Below are 19,186 nucleotides of genomic sequence, written 5' to 3' on the forward strand. Positions count from 1 at the left end.
GTCAGGTTATGAGACAGACGATTTATCAAATCACTTTATTTGCCAACGCCTCTTATTTTGATTGAGGCAAAGATGAGACATTTATATTGCTTGTGCCTACCAAAGACGAGCGAACAAGGAGGGGTCGTGTTCGATGAGGATTAAAACTGTAATGTATCAAGGGTAAATTGTGACTGACTGACTGACTGATCAACAAATAATGAGTAGTTATTTATAATAAAATGTTTCTTGTAGATCAGTCAGTCGGCCGTCGTCTGTATTGTCGGCTGCAACGTCGAACAAGCCCAGGGTGTTCTATTAACCTGAGCAGCTGTACATGTGTGTTGTGAACAACATTTAGCGTGAGCAACAATAGTGGAAATGGCATGAAAACATGCCACAATTGTACTAGGTAATGCTAAACCAGGTTGGGAATGTTGTTATATAAATTCAACAAAGATCATTAGGCCTATCAGTTGAAATCGCATTGTGGATGTATTTCAATTCAGAATTGCATTGGGGGCATGCGTACAGCCTGACCTATGGATGGGGTATCGGTCTACTCAGTGACACCCACAGAACACAATTCTAAGGACTTTACACACATATTAGCACTATAGTTCTTATTGCAGGATTTTGACTCTGGGAAATCACCATCCCAGTCTATTGTGTGTATTAGACATTCAAAGTGCACTGTACAGCCTAACCAATTTATTGTGCACCAGTGGCGGTCGGAGACGCTTATTACAGCATATTGGATGACTGTCATTCATATTCCCTTCATCCAGTTTGGTATAACAGCGATAGGTTTAGGCTACTACGTGATACTCAAATTTTCACTATACCCATCATGAAGTTGCTACAACCTAGCCTACAACGTGGGTGCACACAGGTCGAAATAACATTTTGAGGTGACAGACTGACACATGGACAGACAGTGGCACATTACATTTCACCTTGAAACCATTTGCTTCTATTTAAGAAATGTTTTTAAACAGAATCAATGGATGGTGTAACAATACATCCAGTCACTACAAAGATACAGGCGTCTTCCTAACTCAGTTGCCGGAGAGTAAGGAAACGGGGAGTTCACCATGAGGCCAATGGTGATTTGAAACAGTTACAAAGTTTTATGGCTGTGATAGGATAAAACTGAGGATGGTACCACTCTCCATATTTTCAAGCATAGTGGTGGCTGCATCATGTTATGGGTATGCTTGTAATCGTTAAGGACGGGGGAGTTCTTCAGGATAAAAAATAAACAGAATGGAGCTAAGCATAGGCAAAATCCTAGAGGAAAACCTGGTTCAGTCTGCTTTCCGACAGAAACTGGTAGATGAATTCCCCTTTCAGCAGGACAGTAACCTAAAAAGCAAGGACAAATCTACACTAGTTTCTTACCAAGAAGACAGTGAATATTTCTGATTGGCCGAGTTACAGGTTTAACTTAAATCTACTTGAAAATCTATGGCAAGAGTTGAAAACGGCTGTCTAGCAATGATCAACAACCAATTTGACAGAGCTTGAATAATTTTGAAAAGAATAATGGGCAAATATTGTACAAACAAGGTGTGCAAAGCTCTTAGAGACTTACCCAGAAAGACTCACAGCTGTAATCGTTGCCAAATGTTATTCTAACATGTATTGACTCAGGGGTGTGAATAGTTATGTAAATTAGATATTTATGTATTTCATTTTAAATGCATTTGCAAACATTTCTAAGAACATGTTTTCATTTTGTCATTATGGGGTATTGTGTGTAGCTGGGTGAGAAATAAAATCTGTTTAATCCATTTCGAATTCAGGCTGTAACACAACAGAATGTGGAATAAGTCTAGGGGTATGACTACTTTCTGAAGGCACTGTATGTATAAAGTGACTGATAGTAAACAGTAGCAGCAGCGTATATGAGTAGTCAAAAAAGGGTCTATACAGATAGTTAAATAGTTAACCAAATATCTATCTGGACTAACTAATTATCAGTCTTATGTTTTGGGGGTAGAGGCTATTTAGGGTGCTGTTTGTTCCAGACTTCCAGACGTTCCAGCATTATTACCGCTTGCCATGCGGTAGCAGAGAGAACAGTCCATGACTTGGGTGTCTGGAGGTCCTGGATGGCAGAGAGCTTGGCCCCAGTGATGTACTGGGCCATACTTATTACCCTCTGTAGTGCCAAGCAACTGCCATACCAAGCGGTAATGCAACCAGTCAAGATGCTCTCAATGGTGCAGCTGTAGAAGATTGATCTTTTACCAAATCTTCTGTATACCACCGCTACCTTGTCACAACAAAATGGATTGTCTCAAATGCATTAAGAAGATAATAAATTCCACAAATTAACTTTTAATAAGGCACACCTGTTAATTGAAATGCATTCCAGGTGAGTACCTTATGATGCTGGTTGAGAGAATGCCAAGAGTGTGGAAAGCTGTCATCAAGGCAAAGGGTGGCTACTTTGAAGATTCTAAAATACAAAATATATTTTGATTTGTTTAACACTTTTTTTGGTTACTACATGATTCCAATTGTGTTATTTCGTAGTTTTGATGTCTTCATTATTATTGTACAATGTATAAAATAGTAAAACTAAAGAAAAACCCTGGAATGAGTAGGTGTGTTCAAACTTTTGACTGGCACTGTATGTAAATGTTATATTTCATTTTTTTGTATTTTTAATACATTTGCAGAAATGTCTAAAAACGTATTTTATCTTTGTCATTATGGGGTATTGTGTGTAGATTGATGAGGGGAAAAAATAATTTAATCTATTTTAGAATAAGGCTGTAGCATAACAAAATGTGGAGAAAGTCAATGGGTCTGATTACTTTCCGAATGCACTGTACATTGTTCGAGTTGACAGAAAACAATCTCTCATTCCTTTGTCACAAAATGTATTAATGCTTTGCCCTGAAATGACTGGTTTGGAAAACAAACATACATACACTGAAGAAAAATATAAACACAATGTTTCATGAGCTGAAATTAAAGATCCCAGAAATATTCCATATTCCAAAAAGCTTATTTCTCTCAAATTTTGTGCACAAATTTGTTACATCCCTGTTAGTGAGCATTTCTCCTTTGCCAAGATAATCCATCCATCTGACAGTTGTGACATATCAAGAAGTGGATTAAACAGCATTATCATTACAAAGGTACACCTTGTGCTGGGTACAATAAAAGGCCACTGTAAAATCTGCAATTTTGTCACACAACACAATGCCACAGATGTCTCAAGTTTTGAGGGAGTGTGCAATTGGCATGTTGCCAGATAATTGATTGTTCAGTTCTCTACCATAAGCCGCCTCGCAACAGGAGACCACATATATGTCATTGTGTGGGGAACGATTTTCTGATGTCAACATTGTGATCAGAGTGCCCCATTGTGGCGATGGGGTAATGGTATGGGCAGGCATAAGCTACAGACAATGAACACACAATTACATTTTATCGATGACAATTTGGGTGCACAGAGATACTGTGATGAGATCCTGAGGCCCATTGTCGTGCCATTCATCCGCCACCATAACCTCATGTTTCAGAATGATAATGCACAGCCCCATGTCACATAGTCACAGACTGTTCTCTCTGCTACCGCATGGCAAGCGGTACCGGAGCGCCAAGTCTAGGTCCAAGAGGCTTCTAAACAGCGTCTAACCCCAAGCCATAAGACTCCTGAACATCTAGTCAAATGGCTACCCACGCTCTGCACATTGACTCTGTACCGGCACCCCCCTGTATATATTGTCTTTTTTTTTTTTTACTGCTGCTCTTTAATTACTTGTTGCTTTTATCTCTTATTCTTATCTGTATTTGTATGTATTTTTTTAAACTGCAATGTTGGTTAGGGGCTCATAAGTAAGCATTTCACCTGTTGTATTCGGCACGTGACTAATAAAATTTGATTTGATCTGTATGTTTGGGAAGCTCTGGATCGATGTGTTTCATAGCATGTTCCATTTCCCGCCAATATCCAGCAACTTCACACAGCCATTGAAGAGGTTAGTGGGACAACATTCCACCGGCTACAATCAACAGCTTGATAAACACGATGCGAAGGAGATGTGTCAAACTGCATGAGGCAAATGTTGGTCACACTAGGAACTGACTGGTTTTCTGATCCACACGCCTACCTTTTTTTTAAGGTATCTGTGCCCAACAGATGCATATCTGTATTCCCAGTCATGTGAAATCGATAGATTAGGGTCTCATTTATTTATTTTAACCGACTGATTTCCTTATCAGAACTGTAACTCACTAAAATCTTTGAAAATTGCATGTTGCGTTTATATTTTGTTCAGTATAGACACTTCAACTGCCGCCATCTGACTGTTTTAAAATTTTTTATTTAGGGCATCGATGCCAGAATTCATAATCAAGGACAATATCCATAACAACTTTATTGAATGCCTAGTATTACACAGCAAGGTATTTTTGCAACCTGTACATAGTACCCTTGATTTCCATTTTGTATTGCTGTAAAAGGAGTCCATTATTCCACAAGGTAATGTTTTTACTCACTCTCTGCTCCATGTAAATTGCTATGGCTACCCAATGTGATGACCTGACATTATTACTACGCCTAACTCAGAATGCCACCAACTGAACTTTGCTATGTGTTGAACTCTTGAGAATTGTGTTCTGTGGGTGTCACTGAGTAGGCTGATACCCCATTTCATGGGTGCACAATCCATAGGTTTGGCTGTACACTGCATATAAGTATGCCCCCAATGCAATTCTGAAGATACATCCAGTGTGATTTCAAAAGATTTGTACGTTTTCTGATAAATTAACTAATAATTGTCTTTTGTTGAATTTATATAACAACATTCCACCCTTGTTTAGCATGATCTAGTCCAATTGTGGAATGTTTCCACTAATTGTATCGGTTTTCTTTTTTTTGAAGCGAACTGGCAATTCCACTATTGTTGCTTACTCTGTTGTTCACAAAACACTGGTAGCTGCGGTGCACACCGTTCTATGGCCCGTGGCCCATTACGTGAACTGGCAAAAGCAGGGAGGAGAGCCCTTCTCAAATGAACAGCAGTAGGCTACTGTTTCTTTCAAGATGACTGGTGCCGCATATAAAACATCTGGGAACAGTGATCTCAGACTGAAATCTTCAGTGCGTTCAAGACAACTGGGAGACAAGATGGCGCCGATAGACATGGCCGCTATGTTTCTGGCTCCTAAGCAACTTTGCAGTATTTTCTTTTTTTTGTGTGTTATTTCTTACATTATTAGCTCAGAACGTTTTTTTTGCATTAGTACATACAGCATAACTTTTTGATTTTGACCCCAAAAATCTGGGAACTGATTAAACAGCATTATAATTACAAAGGTACACCTTGTGCTGGGGACAATAAAAGGCCACTCTAAAATGTGCAGTTTTGTCACACAACACAGTGCCACAGATGTCTCAAGTTTTGAGGGAGCATGCAATTGCCATGCTGACTGAAGGAATGTCCACCAGAGCTGTTCCCAGATAATGTAATGTTCATTTCTCTACCATAAGCCGCGCTTGTCATTTTAGATAATTTGGCAGTATGTCCAGCCCGCCTCTTAACCGCAGACCTCGTGTAACCAAGCCAGCCCAGGACCTACACATCCGGCTTCTTCACCTGCGGGATCGCCTGAAACCAGCCACCTGGACAGCTGATGAAACTGAGGACTATTTATATCTGTAATAAACCCTCTTTGTGGGGAAAAACGAATTCCCATGGCTGTGCCCCTGCACAATTTTATTTATTTAAATTGACTGATTTCATTATAGGAATTGTAGCTCTGTAAAATCATTGAAATTGTTGCATGTTGCACTTATATTTTTGTTCAGTATAATAAAAACTCAATTTACATGTTGCTTATGAGTGTATTTCACACTACTTTTGGATTAGAATTGGATTTTAAGGCTTGTTTGAATGCCCTGCTTCATTTAATGTTTGTGTCATCATAGCAAATCAACTGCATTATACTAAAACACTTCAACTTCAACCAGTAAAATGTCTCTTTGGCTAGCTTTGCAGTGGTGTAAAAAGTACCCAATTGTCACACTTGAGTAAAAGTAAAGATACCTTAATAGAAAATGACTCAAGTAAAAGTGAAAGTCATCAAGTAAAATACAAATGTCAAATTCCTTATATTAAGCAAACCAGATAATACAATTTTCAGACATAATTTACAAACAATGCATTTGTATTTAGTGAGTCCCCCGGATAAGAGGCAATAGAGTAGAATGACTAGGGATGTTCTCTTGATAAGTGTGTGAATTGGACCATTTTCCTGTCCTGCTAAGCATTCAAAATGTAACGAGTACTTTTGGGTGTCAGGGACAATGTATGGCTTAAAAAGTACATTATTTTCTTTAGGAATGTAGTTAAGTCAAAAAAAAAGTCAAAAATATAAATAGTAAAGTAAAGATACCCCAAAAAAAACTACTCTAGTACTTCAAAGTATTTTTACTAAAGTACTTTACACCACTGAGCTTCTGCTACAGCCTATGTCAATGAGCATTAGCATTCTAGCTAACAACTGCTGCATCCAAAATAGTTATTTTGCAAAGATCACAGCCAAATATAATCTTAGCGACTGTTCAAGCAAGAATCAAAACATCATTGTAAGCGTATGAGTACCTAAAAAAGTTTTTTTTTTTAAAGTAATATTGTAATAATGTTGAATGTGTGCAGATGGTGATGGCTTTCTTATTGCGAGAGTCGCGCCATCTGTGCATGACGTTTGTGTGTCGTGTACTGGAAAGCGGTCTATACTTCTAGATTTGTGGGGAGTAGTAAACAAGTGCACACTTTAGGATAAATTATATATTATTCAGACGCAACCACTCACCCTGGAGCAATTTGCACAACCTGGGCACGGGTTTTCAAAACATTTAATAATCCAGATCAAAATTGTTGTGTTAATATCTGAGTCAAAGGCCAATACACATGCTATGGGTGCTAAATATGTTGCCTATGTTGAGTATCTAGCTCCTTAATTAGGACAAAAGCCACATTACATAGGGTTTATATATGAAACGTTTTTGATAAATGTAGGCTACAGTAGGCTCCTGCAGACGATTTTCTACCGGGATTATGCCTACTAGCATATTTTTTCACTTTCAAATGCGGTTTAAAGTAAACTGATATTATTTATCTAAAATGAAAACACCATGTCTTCAAAACCGAACCAATGTGTAACGGCATCTACTCTACGTGCACGTCGATACAAAATAGCGATTGCCCAAACACCTGCAGCAGCGTCGACATTTTGACTTGTAAACATAAACAGATAAAACAGAGGGTAAAGTAGCTGCTCTTCCTTGACCAATGGGACATTCCGGTTTCGCGTAGAAGGGGTTGCGCGCAGAAAATTCTGTTTTGGAACCATTTGGTAATTTTTGGTTAGAAGCGCCGATGGCTCCCCAATACGCACAGAGTCTCCGCTTTCGTCTGCCGCCTCTGCTCTTTTTCCTGGAGACGGGATTCATCGTAGTATTTCTTTTTTATGTTGACATTGAACAAAATGTACAAACTAAACAACATGCATTCAACAACTATTACTCAGGTGAGTTAAAATAACAATTGTAATGTGCTTTTTGGAGAGGTGGTGTACAGAGGTATACTTCAAGATAATTATTAATATTGTTATTATGAGACACAAAAAGTTTCTTACTAAAGCATGCTCTGGGAATATATTAGCTAAATGTAATCAGCATTTCAAACAACAAAGCCATCTCTCCACTACAGCTGAGTGATGAGACTGGAGAAATATAACCACTCAAATTAATAGACAAACAATGGGTACAAGGACAGCTCATCCATGAGATCAAAATTATAGTTTTCACATTGTTTTGAGGCTATAGCCTACAGTGTTTGTTTACAGACAGAGAGAGAGAGAGAACAGAAAAATGAGCAGGGGCTGCCAACACTGGTTATGAGTGATAAGTGCTTAATCTGGTGGGGCCAGCAAGAGTTGCAGCTGGACTTGTTGGGGTGGATATGGCCTCCCAAAGCTTTCCCACATAACAGCTAGCTGCATTGTGCAGTTTCAGTGATACACAATATTTGTGTGGGGCAACACAAAACAATTCAACTCTATCCTCTTACAGGTTTACACGACTAGTGATACAATGTCTTTCCCATCTGTGACGTATTAAGTGTCCCCTCTTTCCTCACAGAATTTCAGGATGTTCATGTGATGGTGATTCTGGGTTTTGGCTTTCTGGCCACATTCCTGGTGCGGTACAGCTTCAGTGGAGCAGGATTTACCCTCCTAGTGGTAGCCATGGCTGTCCAGTGGGCAGTTATCCTGAACGGTGTTGAGTCTATGTATCACAGAGGAAATATCTGTATAAATATGAGAAGGTACTGAGAAATAAGTTGAGGTGTATGGGTTAGGCATTTTCTTATTTCATTATTTTTAGATGGTGCACATCTTTCTTATTCATTCAGCATTGAGGCAAAGGGTAATTGGATCTAAACTTCAGGTTTGATGGGAGATTTGGAAACATTACAAAATGTTAGATCTCAGATTTTTTACCTGCCAATTTGATTATAGCTAATACCTGTATTTAGTTATCTGTTGGAAGCATATATCATAAATATTGAACCCCTTTTCCTGTGTTTGGACCAGCTTGGTTGTTGCAGAGATGTGCACAGCTTCCTCCCTCATTGCCATAGGTGCTGTCCTTGGGAAGACCAATCCTGTCCATCTCCTTCTTATTGCCCTGTTGGAGATATCTGGATTTGTGCTGAATGGCTGGCTACTCCAGACATTCCTAAAGGTAAGCCGATAAAGTGATGAATTCGATGACAATGTGACAATTTTAGACTGTATACTGATGATTGGGTGGTCTGTTTACACACAGGTGCAGTTTCTGAATACCATCATGCTGCTCCACATCTTTGGGGCCTTCTTTGGGCTGATGTTATCATGGGTCCTGTACAGACAGGGATCCGAGCAACAGCATGAGAAAGAGAAAATTGACCGCAAGACCGGTCTGTTCTCTGTAATGGGTACATGGAAATGCTAGTGCTCCACTAATAATGTTTGTTGTTTGACTATCCTGTGTTTGCAATAATACAAGTGTTAACTTCTGGTGGGTACGTGCATCTCTTCCTCTCCAGGGACTCTGTTCCTGTGGATGTTCTGGCCCAGTTTTAACTCTGTGCTGGTAGAGGTGGATCATCTTGACAGGGGGAGGAGCCTGAGAGCTGTCTACAGCACCTACCTGGCCCTGGCAGTCAGTGCAGTCACAGCTGCTGGTTTCTCTGTCCTCACTAGTCCCCAAGGGAAACTCAACCTGGTAATGACCTGAAAACATGTTTGAATGTCCAGGGCCACCTGTAGGTGGGAAGTTAAAGGGCAGTGGTAGCCATTAAAGTGGGATATTGATCAAGTAGAATAGAAGTACAATTTAAGAATTTCACAAATTTTGTCATGTTGAGGGATAGAGTTGCCCTATCCAATCCACTAAAAATAATTGTGTGTGGATGTTTTCTCCTCTCAGTTTCATATTCAGAGATGTACTCTTGCTGGTGGTGTTGCTATTGGGGTTGCTATGTCAGCCGTTCATTTGCCGTGGGTAGCTATGGCGATTGGATTTGCTGCTGCACTGATATCAACCTTGGGATCCCGATACATTAAGGTACGTATAAACAAATTCCTGAATTGCCCATGGGCTTTCACTATCTCATATTACTGCTTTTTTATCTTTCAGCCCCTCATGCTATTTGCATTTGAGTGTCATGACACCTGCGGAGTCCTTAGTGTCCATGGTCTGCCTGGAATCCTGGGGTGGATGGTTCAACTTCTCCTACAGATCGCTGACTCTGATCTCACAACGTACGCAGCATTAAAAAGCACCTATGTTAACAGGATATGAAGAGAATGGAAGAGCATTGGGGACATATATTTGTTTTAAATGTATCTCCGCATTTGATAAGGCATTACATTATAACAATCACTCTACTTAAATCATTTAAGGTGAATTGGTGAATACATAAGAACATGTTCAAATTTATTGGGGTTTCCTTTGAATGATGTTATACATCTTTCAGGGCCGTCCGATTTGCTGTGTTCCACATTTGCACGCTCCTCATCACCCTGAGCCTGAGCATGAGTCTGGGACTCATCACAGGTGACTTTCAACAGTACTGTACGTATGTTATTGGAGTCACTGGTGGATTGGAGTTGTAACCACAAACATGTTCCTTCCTGTTCAGGTTTTCTTCTGAAATGTAATTTCTGGAGGCCACCCCAGAACAAGAAATGCTTTGATGACCAGGCCTTCTGGGAGGTAAGTAATCAGTGATGAAAGAAAGGCTCCGTTTGTATCAAACAATTGATAGGTTAAAAAAGATATGCATGCAGTTGAAGCAACACATTTGTGCCTCTAAAGTTATGCTGTCTAACTTAAATCATTGTTTTTCAGTTTCCCCACCTAGCAGGGAAAAGGTGAGAGGTTGGAAAAGAAAAAAAGGAACAAGTGTTGAGTGTCAGGAGAGCAATGAACCAATCATTTCAACCATGCAATATTCCCATGCATCTTCAACTTATTACATTTTTCAAAATGTGTTGTATGTGAAAACTGCACTGGAATATGTGATTGTGATTATTTTGTGTTAGTCAAACTTTAAATATTAACCAAGAGAAGAGAGAAACTGGCCTGTGAGAGCTGCGAATAAAGACTTGTCATCTCGTACGTGTGTGTTGTACATTTTGTGTTTAATGCTGCCGTGGTTTTTCAGGATCAGAAAAGTGACCATGGTTAGGTTATTATACAAGTACTGTAAATGTATAAGCATTACAGTCAAATACATAGTCAAAGAATAGTGACGCATTGAAACCATGAAGAATCAAACCACAATAAAACTACAACTTGATTTAAGAACCTTCAAATGATGATGATTCAGGATAACTACTCAATTAGAGACTCCACATCTAGACAAGTTATTGTAAAACTTGTTTGCCCACATTCAAGGTTAAATTATTTTCAGTAAATGTACAGTAAGTAAGTCTACTTACAACATTAACACTCCGAGAGATATATACATTAATATGTCCTGTCTTTTCCCCCTCAGATGTTTGTACCTTAATAATGAACATTTCCTCATCAAAATGGAGCAAAATATCATTAGAGTGCACAAATGGGTATTGTAAATAATCTGTTTAAGGTTTCCATTATAAATAATGTAAGATGGTAAATTGTAACAGAATAGCTCCATACTTTGAGTGAAAAGAAAATAACAATTCATTAAGAGACGATAAATTGCAAATTGTGCTTTTTATATTGTAAAAAGTACATTTGTACAACAACCAATTTACTAATAAATTAAACACGTTAATCTAAAAGCTAAAAAAAAGGTTATCATTCAAAAATGATACTTTCTGTTTTTCAAGCGATAGAAAATAAGTGTTTTGATTGAACAAAGTGTAGACGGTCTCAGAAAAAGAGAACAGATCATTATTGCCACAAGTCTTCAGTGCGTCCAAATTTAAACACCAAGCCCCTGCAAGAAAAGACTGGGTGTCTATTTAGAGAAAATAACTAGCATAGACAATGTATTGTAACGTAGTTCTAGTTAAAAGGTATTATAGTTCATTTTAGACTATAATACATTTAAGTGATGTATTCACTACTAGGCCAGAAATACATTCCAAGGGAATATCTGAGAATACCTATAGTACATATAACTTAACAGAAAATGACATTTAATTAAGGTAAAACATGAAGAAAATTGAAGAATACTTACCCAAAGAAAATTAATGCATTTTGAAAGAAAACTGCAATACCAGGATACACAACAGGTTTCTCTGTGAACAGATTTGAAAAAAACTTTACTATCATTCTTTACAATATTTTGCACAGTGACCGCTCAATGTCCATGAGCTATTAGTTTGGGGTACATAACCATAATCACATGCTGAGTGGGAATGCTGGACTTACTAGGCACTACGAAGCCTCCGAACAGGATCCACATGGAAGCAATAAGAGATCCAAACGCCAGCATGAAGCCAATGAAGAGCCACACACGAGCTCCTGCAATCAGTAATACAATGAGGTGGAAGGGACTCATTAGGGTCCGAAGCTCCATCTTTTATTTCAAATCAAAGTTTATTTGTAACATATGCTGAATACAACAGGTGTAGACATTACAGTGAAATACTTACTTACAGGCTCTAACCAATAGTGTAGATATGGTTAAAGCCACTATGCATATATGATGAACAGAGAGTAGCAGTAGCGTAAAAGAGGGGTTGGCAGGTTGTGGGTGGGACACAATGCAGATAGCCCGGTTAGCCACTGTGCGGGAGCACTGGTTGGTCGGCCCAATTGAGGTAGTATGTACATGAATGTATAGTTAAAGTGACTATGCATATATGATAAACAGAGAGTAGCAGCAGAGTAAAAAGAGGGGTTGGGGGGGGCACACAATGCAAATATTCCGTGTAACCATTTGGTTAACTGTTCAGGAGTCTTATGGTTTGGGGGTAAAAACTGTTGAGAAGCCTTTTTGTCCTAGACTTGGCACTCCGGTACCGCTTGCCATGCGGTAGTAGAGAGAACAGTCTATGACTGGGGTGGCTGGGGTCTTTAACAATTTTTAGGGCCTTCCTCTGACACCGCCTGGTGTAGAGGTCCTGGATGGTAGGCAGCTTTACCCCAGTGAAGTGAGCATAGAAGTGATTTAGCTTGTCTGGTAGGCTCGTGTCACTGGGCAGCTCGCGGCTGTGCTTCCCTTTGTAGTCTGTAATAGTTTGCAAGCCCTGCCACATCTGACAAGCGTCGGAGCCGGTGTAATATGAATCAATCTTAGCCCTTTATTGACGCTTTGCCTGTTTGATGGTTCGTCGCGGGTTAGAGTCCCGCACCTTGAAAGCGGCAGCTCTACCCTTTAGCTCAGTGCGAATGGTGCCTGTAATCCATGGCTTCTGGTTGGGGTATGTACGTACAGTCACTGTGGGGACGACGTCCTCGATGCACTCATTGATAAAGCCAGTGACTGATGTAGTGTACTCCTCAATGCCATCGGAAGGATCCCGGAACATGTTCCAGTCTGTGATAGCAAAACAGTCCTGCAGTTTAGCATCTGCTTCATCTGACCACTTTTTTATAGACCAAGTCACTGGTGCTTCCTGCTTTAATTTTTGCTTGTAAGCAAGAATCAGGAGGATAGAGTTGTGGTCGGATTTACCAAATGGAGGGCGAGGGAGAGCTTTGTACGCGTCTCTGGGTGTGGAGTACAGGTGATCTAGAATTGTTTCCCCTCTGGTTGCACATTTAACATGTTGATGGAAAATTGGTAGAACTGATTTAAATTTCCCTGCATTAAAGTCTCCGGCCACTAGGAGCGCCACCTCTGGGTGAGTGGTTTCCTGATTGCTTATTTCCTTATACAGCTGACTGAGTGCGGTGTAGTGCCAGCATCTGTCTGTGGTAGTAAATAAAACAGCCATGAAAAGTATAGCTGAAAACTCTCTAGGCAAGTAGTGTGGCCTGCAATTTATCACAATATACACTACTTCAGGCGAGCAAAATCTAGAGACTTCCTTCGATTTTGTGCACCAGCTGTTGTTTACAAATATGCACAGACCCCCCCCCCCTCTCTTCTATCCTGCCGGTGCAGCGTATATCCCGCTAGCTGAATATCCATGTCGTCATTCAGCCACGATTCTGTGAAACAGTTTTTGATGTCCCGTTGGTAGGATATTCGTGATTGTACCTCGTCTAGTTTATTGTCCAATGATTGCACGTTGGCGAGTAGTATTGACGTAAGGGCAGCTTTCCCACTCGCCTTTTTCAGGTCCTGACCAGGCATCCGGCTCTTTGTCCTCTGTACCTGCGCCGCTTCCTCTTGCAAATAACGTGGATGTTGGCCCTGCCGGGTGTTTGGAGGATGTCTTGTGAGTCTTGTTTGTTGAAGAAAAAAATCTTTGTCTAACCCGAGGTGAGTGATCGCTGTCCTGATATATAGAAGCTCTTTTTTTGCCGTAAAATGCGGTTGCAGAAACATTATATACAAAATAAGTTATAAATAACAACAACAACAAAAAAACATAATAGCACAATTGGTTGGGTGCCCGTAAAACTGCTGCCATTTCAACTGTATGTGGGTGTGTATATATTATTTGACCTTTATTTAACTAGGCAAGTCAGTTAAGAACAAATTCTTATTTTCAATGACGGCCTAGGAACATTGGGTTAACTGTCTTGTTCAGTGGCAGAACGACAGATTTTTACCTTGTCTGCACAGGGATTCGATCTTGCAACCTTTCGGTTACAACACTCTAACCACTAGGCTACCTGCCACCCCAATCTCTCTCTGTGTAAGTGTGTGTATTGTAAGAGCAAAAAGTCACAGCTTCTGGGCCCCCAAAATCTAATTAAAGGAGAAGTTTACCCAAAATCCAGAAACTCCCAAGTGATTCCATACATTTAAACTAGTTCAGTGGAGTTTGCCTTCTCTTCCTAGTGCTGTAATGAAAAAACTGCAAAAATGGGTCATGTGACGTTGCTGGATGCAGGCCTAGCTCTGCGCCGTAGCCAGTGAATTCATGATTCAGAAATCCGCGAAGTGTGGACAATTTTTTTGTTTTATTGAAAGCGTACGGTCGAATTAGCATTTTGTCAAAAGTACTACCGGTTGTCAGGAAATGTGTACCTTTCCATCTAAAACATTTGCAAATATTTTATATTATTTTATGTAGCGGCGATGGGAAACAACTGTGCATGTGCGCTCTCTGGGAAATACCTACTACGTAGAAACTGCACGTTATGCCCTTATTCACAGATACACATTGTTACACATTAGTTATACAAAGGAATCAATAACCTACAAATATACTGTATGTCTGATGACAAAATACTCATGAGCGATGAAAACGACTGGAGGGGTGCCGATGGTGTTGTTGAACCGTATTTATTTGAGCCAGAGTATTCGGACAAAGAATTGAGGCAAATTGAGCTTCAGAGGGCTGCCACTGCTCTAGCCACCGAAGCGTAGCAGTAGCTGGACTACAGCCCCAACCCATCCCCAGGATCAACACAGACTGGTGTTGCAGTTATGGCAATTACGCTCCAATGCCACGAATGAGGACTGTTACCAGAAAATTTGACTACAATTCTTACAGAAATGGAGGCACGTAATGATCAGTTAATTTACATTAGGAATCAAATAAAATGTTATTGGTCACATACACATATTTTGCTGCCCACAAATTCTGGTGTACTGGGAAAAACATTTCCGTATTCTAAAAAAAAAAATTGGAGACGCACCTCTGTTCCAGCTTGGCCAAATGGACAGTTATCTAACGAGTTAGTAGCTACTTTACCTTATTGAATGATTGCTTTTCATAAACCTCCATGACGGAGACCGTTAGTTAGTGGGTATATGTTTTCACATGAACCCAAAACACTATATAGTCTATATTCATTTATCACAATGTTTTGGGGATATTATATTCTGCAATGCAAGGTGACATAATGTCTCTTGTCTCTCAACCCCCCCCCCTGTCAAAAATACATAGGGCACATATGCTAAAATGTGGAGAGCACATAAGCCTACACTACATGACTAAAAGTATGTGGGCGCCAGCTCGTCAAACATCTCAATCCAAAATCATGGGCATTAATATGGAGTTGGTCCCCCCTTTGCTGCTTTAACAGCCTCCACTCTTCTGGGAAGGCTTTCCACTAGATGTTGTAACATTTCTGCGGGGACTTGCTTCCAATCAGGCACAAGAGCATTAGTGAGGTCGGGCACTGATGTTGGGCGATTAGGTTGGGCTAGCAGTCGCCTTCCAATTCATCCCAAAGGTGTTCGATTGGGTTGAGGTCAGGGCTCTGTGCAGACCAATCAAGTTCTTCCACACCGATCTCAACAAACCATTTCTGTATGGACCTTGCTTTGTGCACGGGGATATTGTCATGCTGAAACTGTTGCCACAAAGTTGGAAGCACAGAATCGTCTAGAATGTCATTGTATGCTGTAGCATCAAGATTTCCCTTCTCCCTCACTGGAACTAAGGGACCTAGCCCGAATCATGAAAAACAGACCCAGACCATTATTCCTCCTACACAAAACTTTACAGTTGGCACTATGCTTTGGGGCAGGTAGCGTCCTCCTGGCATCCGCCAAATCCAGATTTGTCCATCGGACTGCCAGATGGTGAAGCGTGATTCATCACTCCAGAAAACGCGTTTCCACAGCTCCAGAGTTCAATGGCAGCGAGCTTTACGCCACTCCAGCCGTCAATTGGCATTGGTTATGGTGATCTCAGGCTTGTGTGCCGCTATTCGATCATGAAAACCTATTTTGTGAAGCTCCTGACAAACAGTTGAAGTTGCTTCTAGAGGCAGTTTGGAACTCCGTAGTGACCATTGCAACGGAGGAAAGACCATTTTTACACGCTACGCAGCCCCCGTTCTGTGAGCTTGTGTGGCCTACCACTGTTGCTGCTAGACTTTTCCACTTTCCAATAACAGCACTTAAAGTTGACCAGGCAGCTCTAGTAGGGCAGAAATTTGAAGAACTGACTTGTTGGAAAGTTGGCATCCTTCAGTACGGCCATTCTACTGCCAATGTTTCCTATGGAGATTGAATGTCTGGGTGTCCGCATACACTATATATACAAAAGTATGCCTACATGATGATGCAATGGTAATAACCCTCAAACGTCAAATCAGGCTAGGCTACATAACTCTGCACGCTTGCTTTGTCGCTTTCTCTTCTCAAACGTGCCTTTGTATTTTGCCACTGCACCAGATCCAGCCCATGGAAATACAGCCATAGCTGTATCTTTCAGTATCCTTCAGTTTATTGTCCCCATCATTTCAGATTGCATATCCCATTCATATGCATCGTCGCTGAAGTGCTTGCTACACACGCAGCGGTGCAATGTGGGCTGCAGGAGTATTTACATCTTATTTACTATTTTACATTTCTGCTAACCATCCTCTGCATCTTTTATCAGAAAACAGTGACATTTGGTACCTTCTCTTAGCTAGTTCTCACCCCCCAAAATGTTTTATCTGTGACATCAAGCTCCATATAAGGGCATATCGTGAAGCTTCTACGCAGCAGGGTCTAACCTCAGGGTGCTCATAGGCAGTTATTACCCATCTCCATTGCTGTGGCAGTCGGCTACATACAAGAATCGCTAATATTTTTTGGTGGAAAAGTACACATTTCCTGACTCAAAACTGATGCTATTTTTGTCAAAAAAAAGCTCATCCGGCCATACTCTTTCAATAAAACAAAGAATTGTCCACAGAGTGAGGCCTGCATTCAGCAACTGAACACAAGTTCAGCTCTGAGCTGCTCGATTTATCTACATCATTTTGCATTTAGGATTGAATCTTAAATTCAAGGAATGGTACGCAGTTAGGAAAAGGAATGGAGTTAGAATGGAATAATCCGGTCATACACATACCTGTCTGTCCAATGCAACCTTCACTGTAGCTGTCCCCTCTCACTTGGCCATTCGAGACAGCATTGATCCTAGAGAAGTACCAAAGACAAAAGTTGAAAGAGCTCAATTTATTTTCAGGGAGAATTTCAACAGACTGAATTCCTGAATTAAAATGAGACTGACCACAACCCCGTTGGGACACATTCACAATACAGCATGACTTACATGAGAAAGGCCACAGTAGCGATGACACCACAGGTGTGATAGGCATGATGGAAAGTTGCCTCATCTGGATAGTTCACAGCTGCATCAATGATTATCCACCAACCAGTGAAAAACTGCAGGAATATGGATTAGGATTTAGGAATACGCCTACTTTCTCACTTCAGTGATGTACAGTTGTCAAATGTGATAGCAAAGTAAAACATACCAGGACTCCAGCAGCTATAGATGCAATGGTGTTTCTCCTCTCTCCCCAGTCCACATTGCATTCGCATTCTCCGCACCGGATGCTGTCCAAAAACCCTGACATGGTTCTGAGCTGTGAATGGAAAAGGAGCTGGGTTAGAGTAAGAGACCCAGGCAGGGATGGAGTTAACTATTACTAATTACAGTTCATGTATAATGCCTGCCCAATGAATACATTTACTTATCAAACCCACTACTGGTCAAATGTTGACCAGTAGTGTTAATGAGATGGCATAAGTACCTACTCCATGCATACGGAATAGTATACCGTTTAGCACTGTGAAACGAATGTTTAGTTGGCAAGAATCTGCTATTTGCTATGCCGACTCAGTTTACCTGAGCTTTCAGTGCTAAGGATTCACCTATTTAGTGCCCCATAAATGCTTTTTCCACCTATCCATATTGTGCAAAATTAGGTCAAGCTGCGTAAACACAAAGCTGTTACGATGCTCTAAAGCGCATAAACTCTCAAACACAAATAATCTAATCAACAACCACCAGAACAAACGTAGTTTTCTTGAGTCAAATTAATTATGGTAATTTACACGTGTATCAATCGATAGCTAAATATTGTTTCAAATAAATCGATATTTCGCCATATCCATGTGTGAGTTTGATCGCAGTCTATTGTTCAAAGCATTGGGTGCACCAGCCCTTCCTTGAACGAGCCTGCGTGTTGTTCGCAACGCAAGACCCAGTATCCCAAAATACAACAATATCTTAACAGCAATAACAAACAAACAAACAAACAAACAAAGATTAGAAATTAAACTGTCACCTAATATTCATAGGTAATAAATGACCTTACCTTTTATTTGTTATGTTCGTTATGGACCCACCCAGACGCCGTTTAATACTTTGCTTCCGTGTGAGCTCAATCACACGCCTGCTCAGTTTACTTTCCACGCCTCTTTGATGTTAGAGGTGCCAATATCAGCATCAGTTGCGCATTTTTGTAGATCTGCTCTGCACTGTACCCCGGTGTACAGTACTCACCCGTAGGGCAACTCGATTCGTTGAAATACTACAATACGAGCGCTTACTTCAAAAAGCGCACGCCCCAGTAGGCAGAGCTATTATGTTGCACTGGGACACACCTCTCACTTTACTGTGTCCGGCGTCGTTCTTTGTAGTATTGCAGTTCATTTCCTCTTTGAATTAATAAGTAAAGAATATTTTTTTCGCAATAGAAAATATCAGAGGGGGGCATCGTTTACTACCTTAAATTTTTGGGATAATCTGGTTACCACCTGTGTTTGGAATACATTAAAATTACAAATATAGATATAATTAAATTGTGTTTTATTTGAAAAGATGCTCTGCCTGAGAATAGAAC

At 40.4% G+C, this 19,186-nt stretch overlaps 2 protein-coding genes across 3 annotated transcripts; one reads left to right on the forward strand and one right to left on the reverse strand.

The window, feature by feature from the left end:
• Positions 1 to 7,160: 7,160 nt before the first annotated feature.
• LOC139375297 (Rh blood group, D antigen) lies at positions 7,161 to 10,672 on the forward strand. Of its 2 annotated transcripts, XM_071116937.1 has the most exons (10): positions 7,161 to 7,533; positions 8,147 to 8,333; positions 8,602 to 8,752; positions 8,837 to 8,984; positions 9,096 to 9,274; positions 9,479 to 9,616; positions 9,689 to 9,813; positions 10,029 to 10,108; positions 10,194 to 10,267; positions 10,403 to 10,672. In XM_071116937.1, exons 1-10 carry the CDS (start codon positions 7,383 to 7,385, stop codon positions 10,427 to 10,429), a joined length of 1,260 nt encoding a protein of 419 aa, XP_070973038.1. In that variant the 5' UTR covers positions 7,161 to 7,382; the 3' UTR covers positions 10,430 to 10,672. The 2 variants fall into 2 exon arrangements, with proteins under 2 accessions (XP_070973038.1, XP_070973037.1); XM_071116936.1 differs by having other exon boundaries at positions 7,175 to 7,533; positions 9,479 to 9,813.
• Positions 10,665 to 18,930, reverse strand: LOC139375298 (transmembrane protein 50A). The gene is made up of 7 exons (XM_071116938.1): positions 18,659 to 18,930; positions 17,813 to 17,923; positions 17,608 to 17,720; positions 17,404 to 17,471; positions 11,918 to 12,010; positions 11,724 to 11,784; positions 10,665 to 11,480 (listed from the first exon to the last, which is right to left on the reverse strand). Exons 2-7 carry the CDS (start codon positions 17,912 to 17,914, stop codon positions 11,435 to 11,437), a joined length of 483 nt encoding a protein of 160 aa, XP_070973039.1. The 5' UTR covers positions 17,915 to 17,923; positions 18,659 to 18,930; the 3' UTR covers positions 10,665 to 11,434.
• Positions 18,931 to 19,186: the final 256 nt, after the last annotated feature.

Source organism: Oncorhynchus clarkii, chromosome 19 (genome assembly GCF_045791955.1).
Source record: "Oncorhynchus clarkii lewisi isolate Uvic-CL-2024 chromosome 19, UVic_Ocla_1.0, whole genome shotgun sequence".
NCBI lineage: Eukaryota > Metazoa > Chordata > Actinopteri > Salmoniformes > Salmonidae > Oncorhynchus > Oncorhynchus clarkii.

Bases quoted from the DNA above. Each gene is read 5' to 3' on its own strand.
- LOC139375297 (XM_071116936.1), top strand. From the start codon at position 7,383: ATGGCTCCCCAATACGCACAGAGTCTCCGCTTTCGTCTGCCGCCTCTG. The intron at 8,985-9,095 runs GTACATGGAAAT...CTTCCTCTCCAG, and splicing joins CGGTCTGTTCTCTGTAATGG to GGACTCTGTTCCTGTGGATG. The intron at 10,109-10,193 runs GTGACTTTCAAC...CTTCCTGTTCAG, and splicing joins GAGTCTGGGACTCATCACAG to GTTTTCTTCTGAAATGTAAT.
- LOC139375298 (XM_071116938.1), bottom strand. From the start codon at position 17,914: ATGTCAGGGTTTTTGGACAGCATCCGGTGCGGAGAATGCGAATGCAAT. The intron at 17,472-17,607 runs GTAAGTCATGCT...GTACTTCTCTAG, and splicing joins GCTACTGTGGCCTTTCTCAT to GATCAATGCTGTCTCGAATG. The intron at 11,785-11,917 runs GTAAGTCCAGCA...ATCTGTTCACAG, and splicing joins CGGAGGCTTCGTAGTGCCTA to AGAAACCTGTTGTGTATCCT.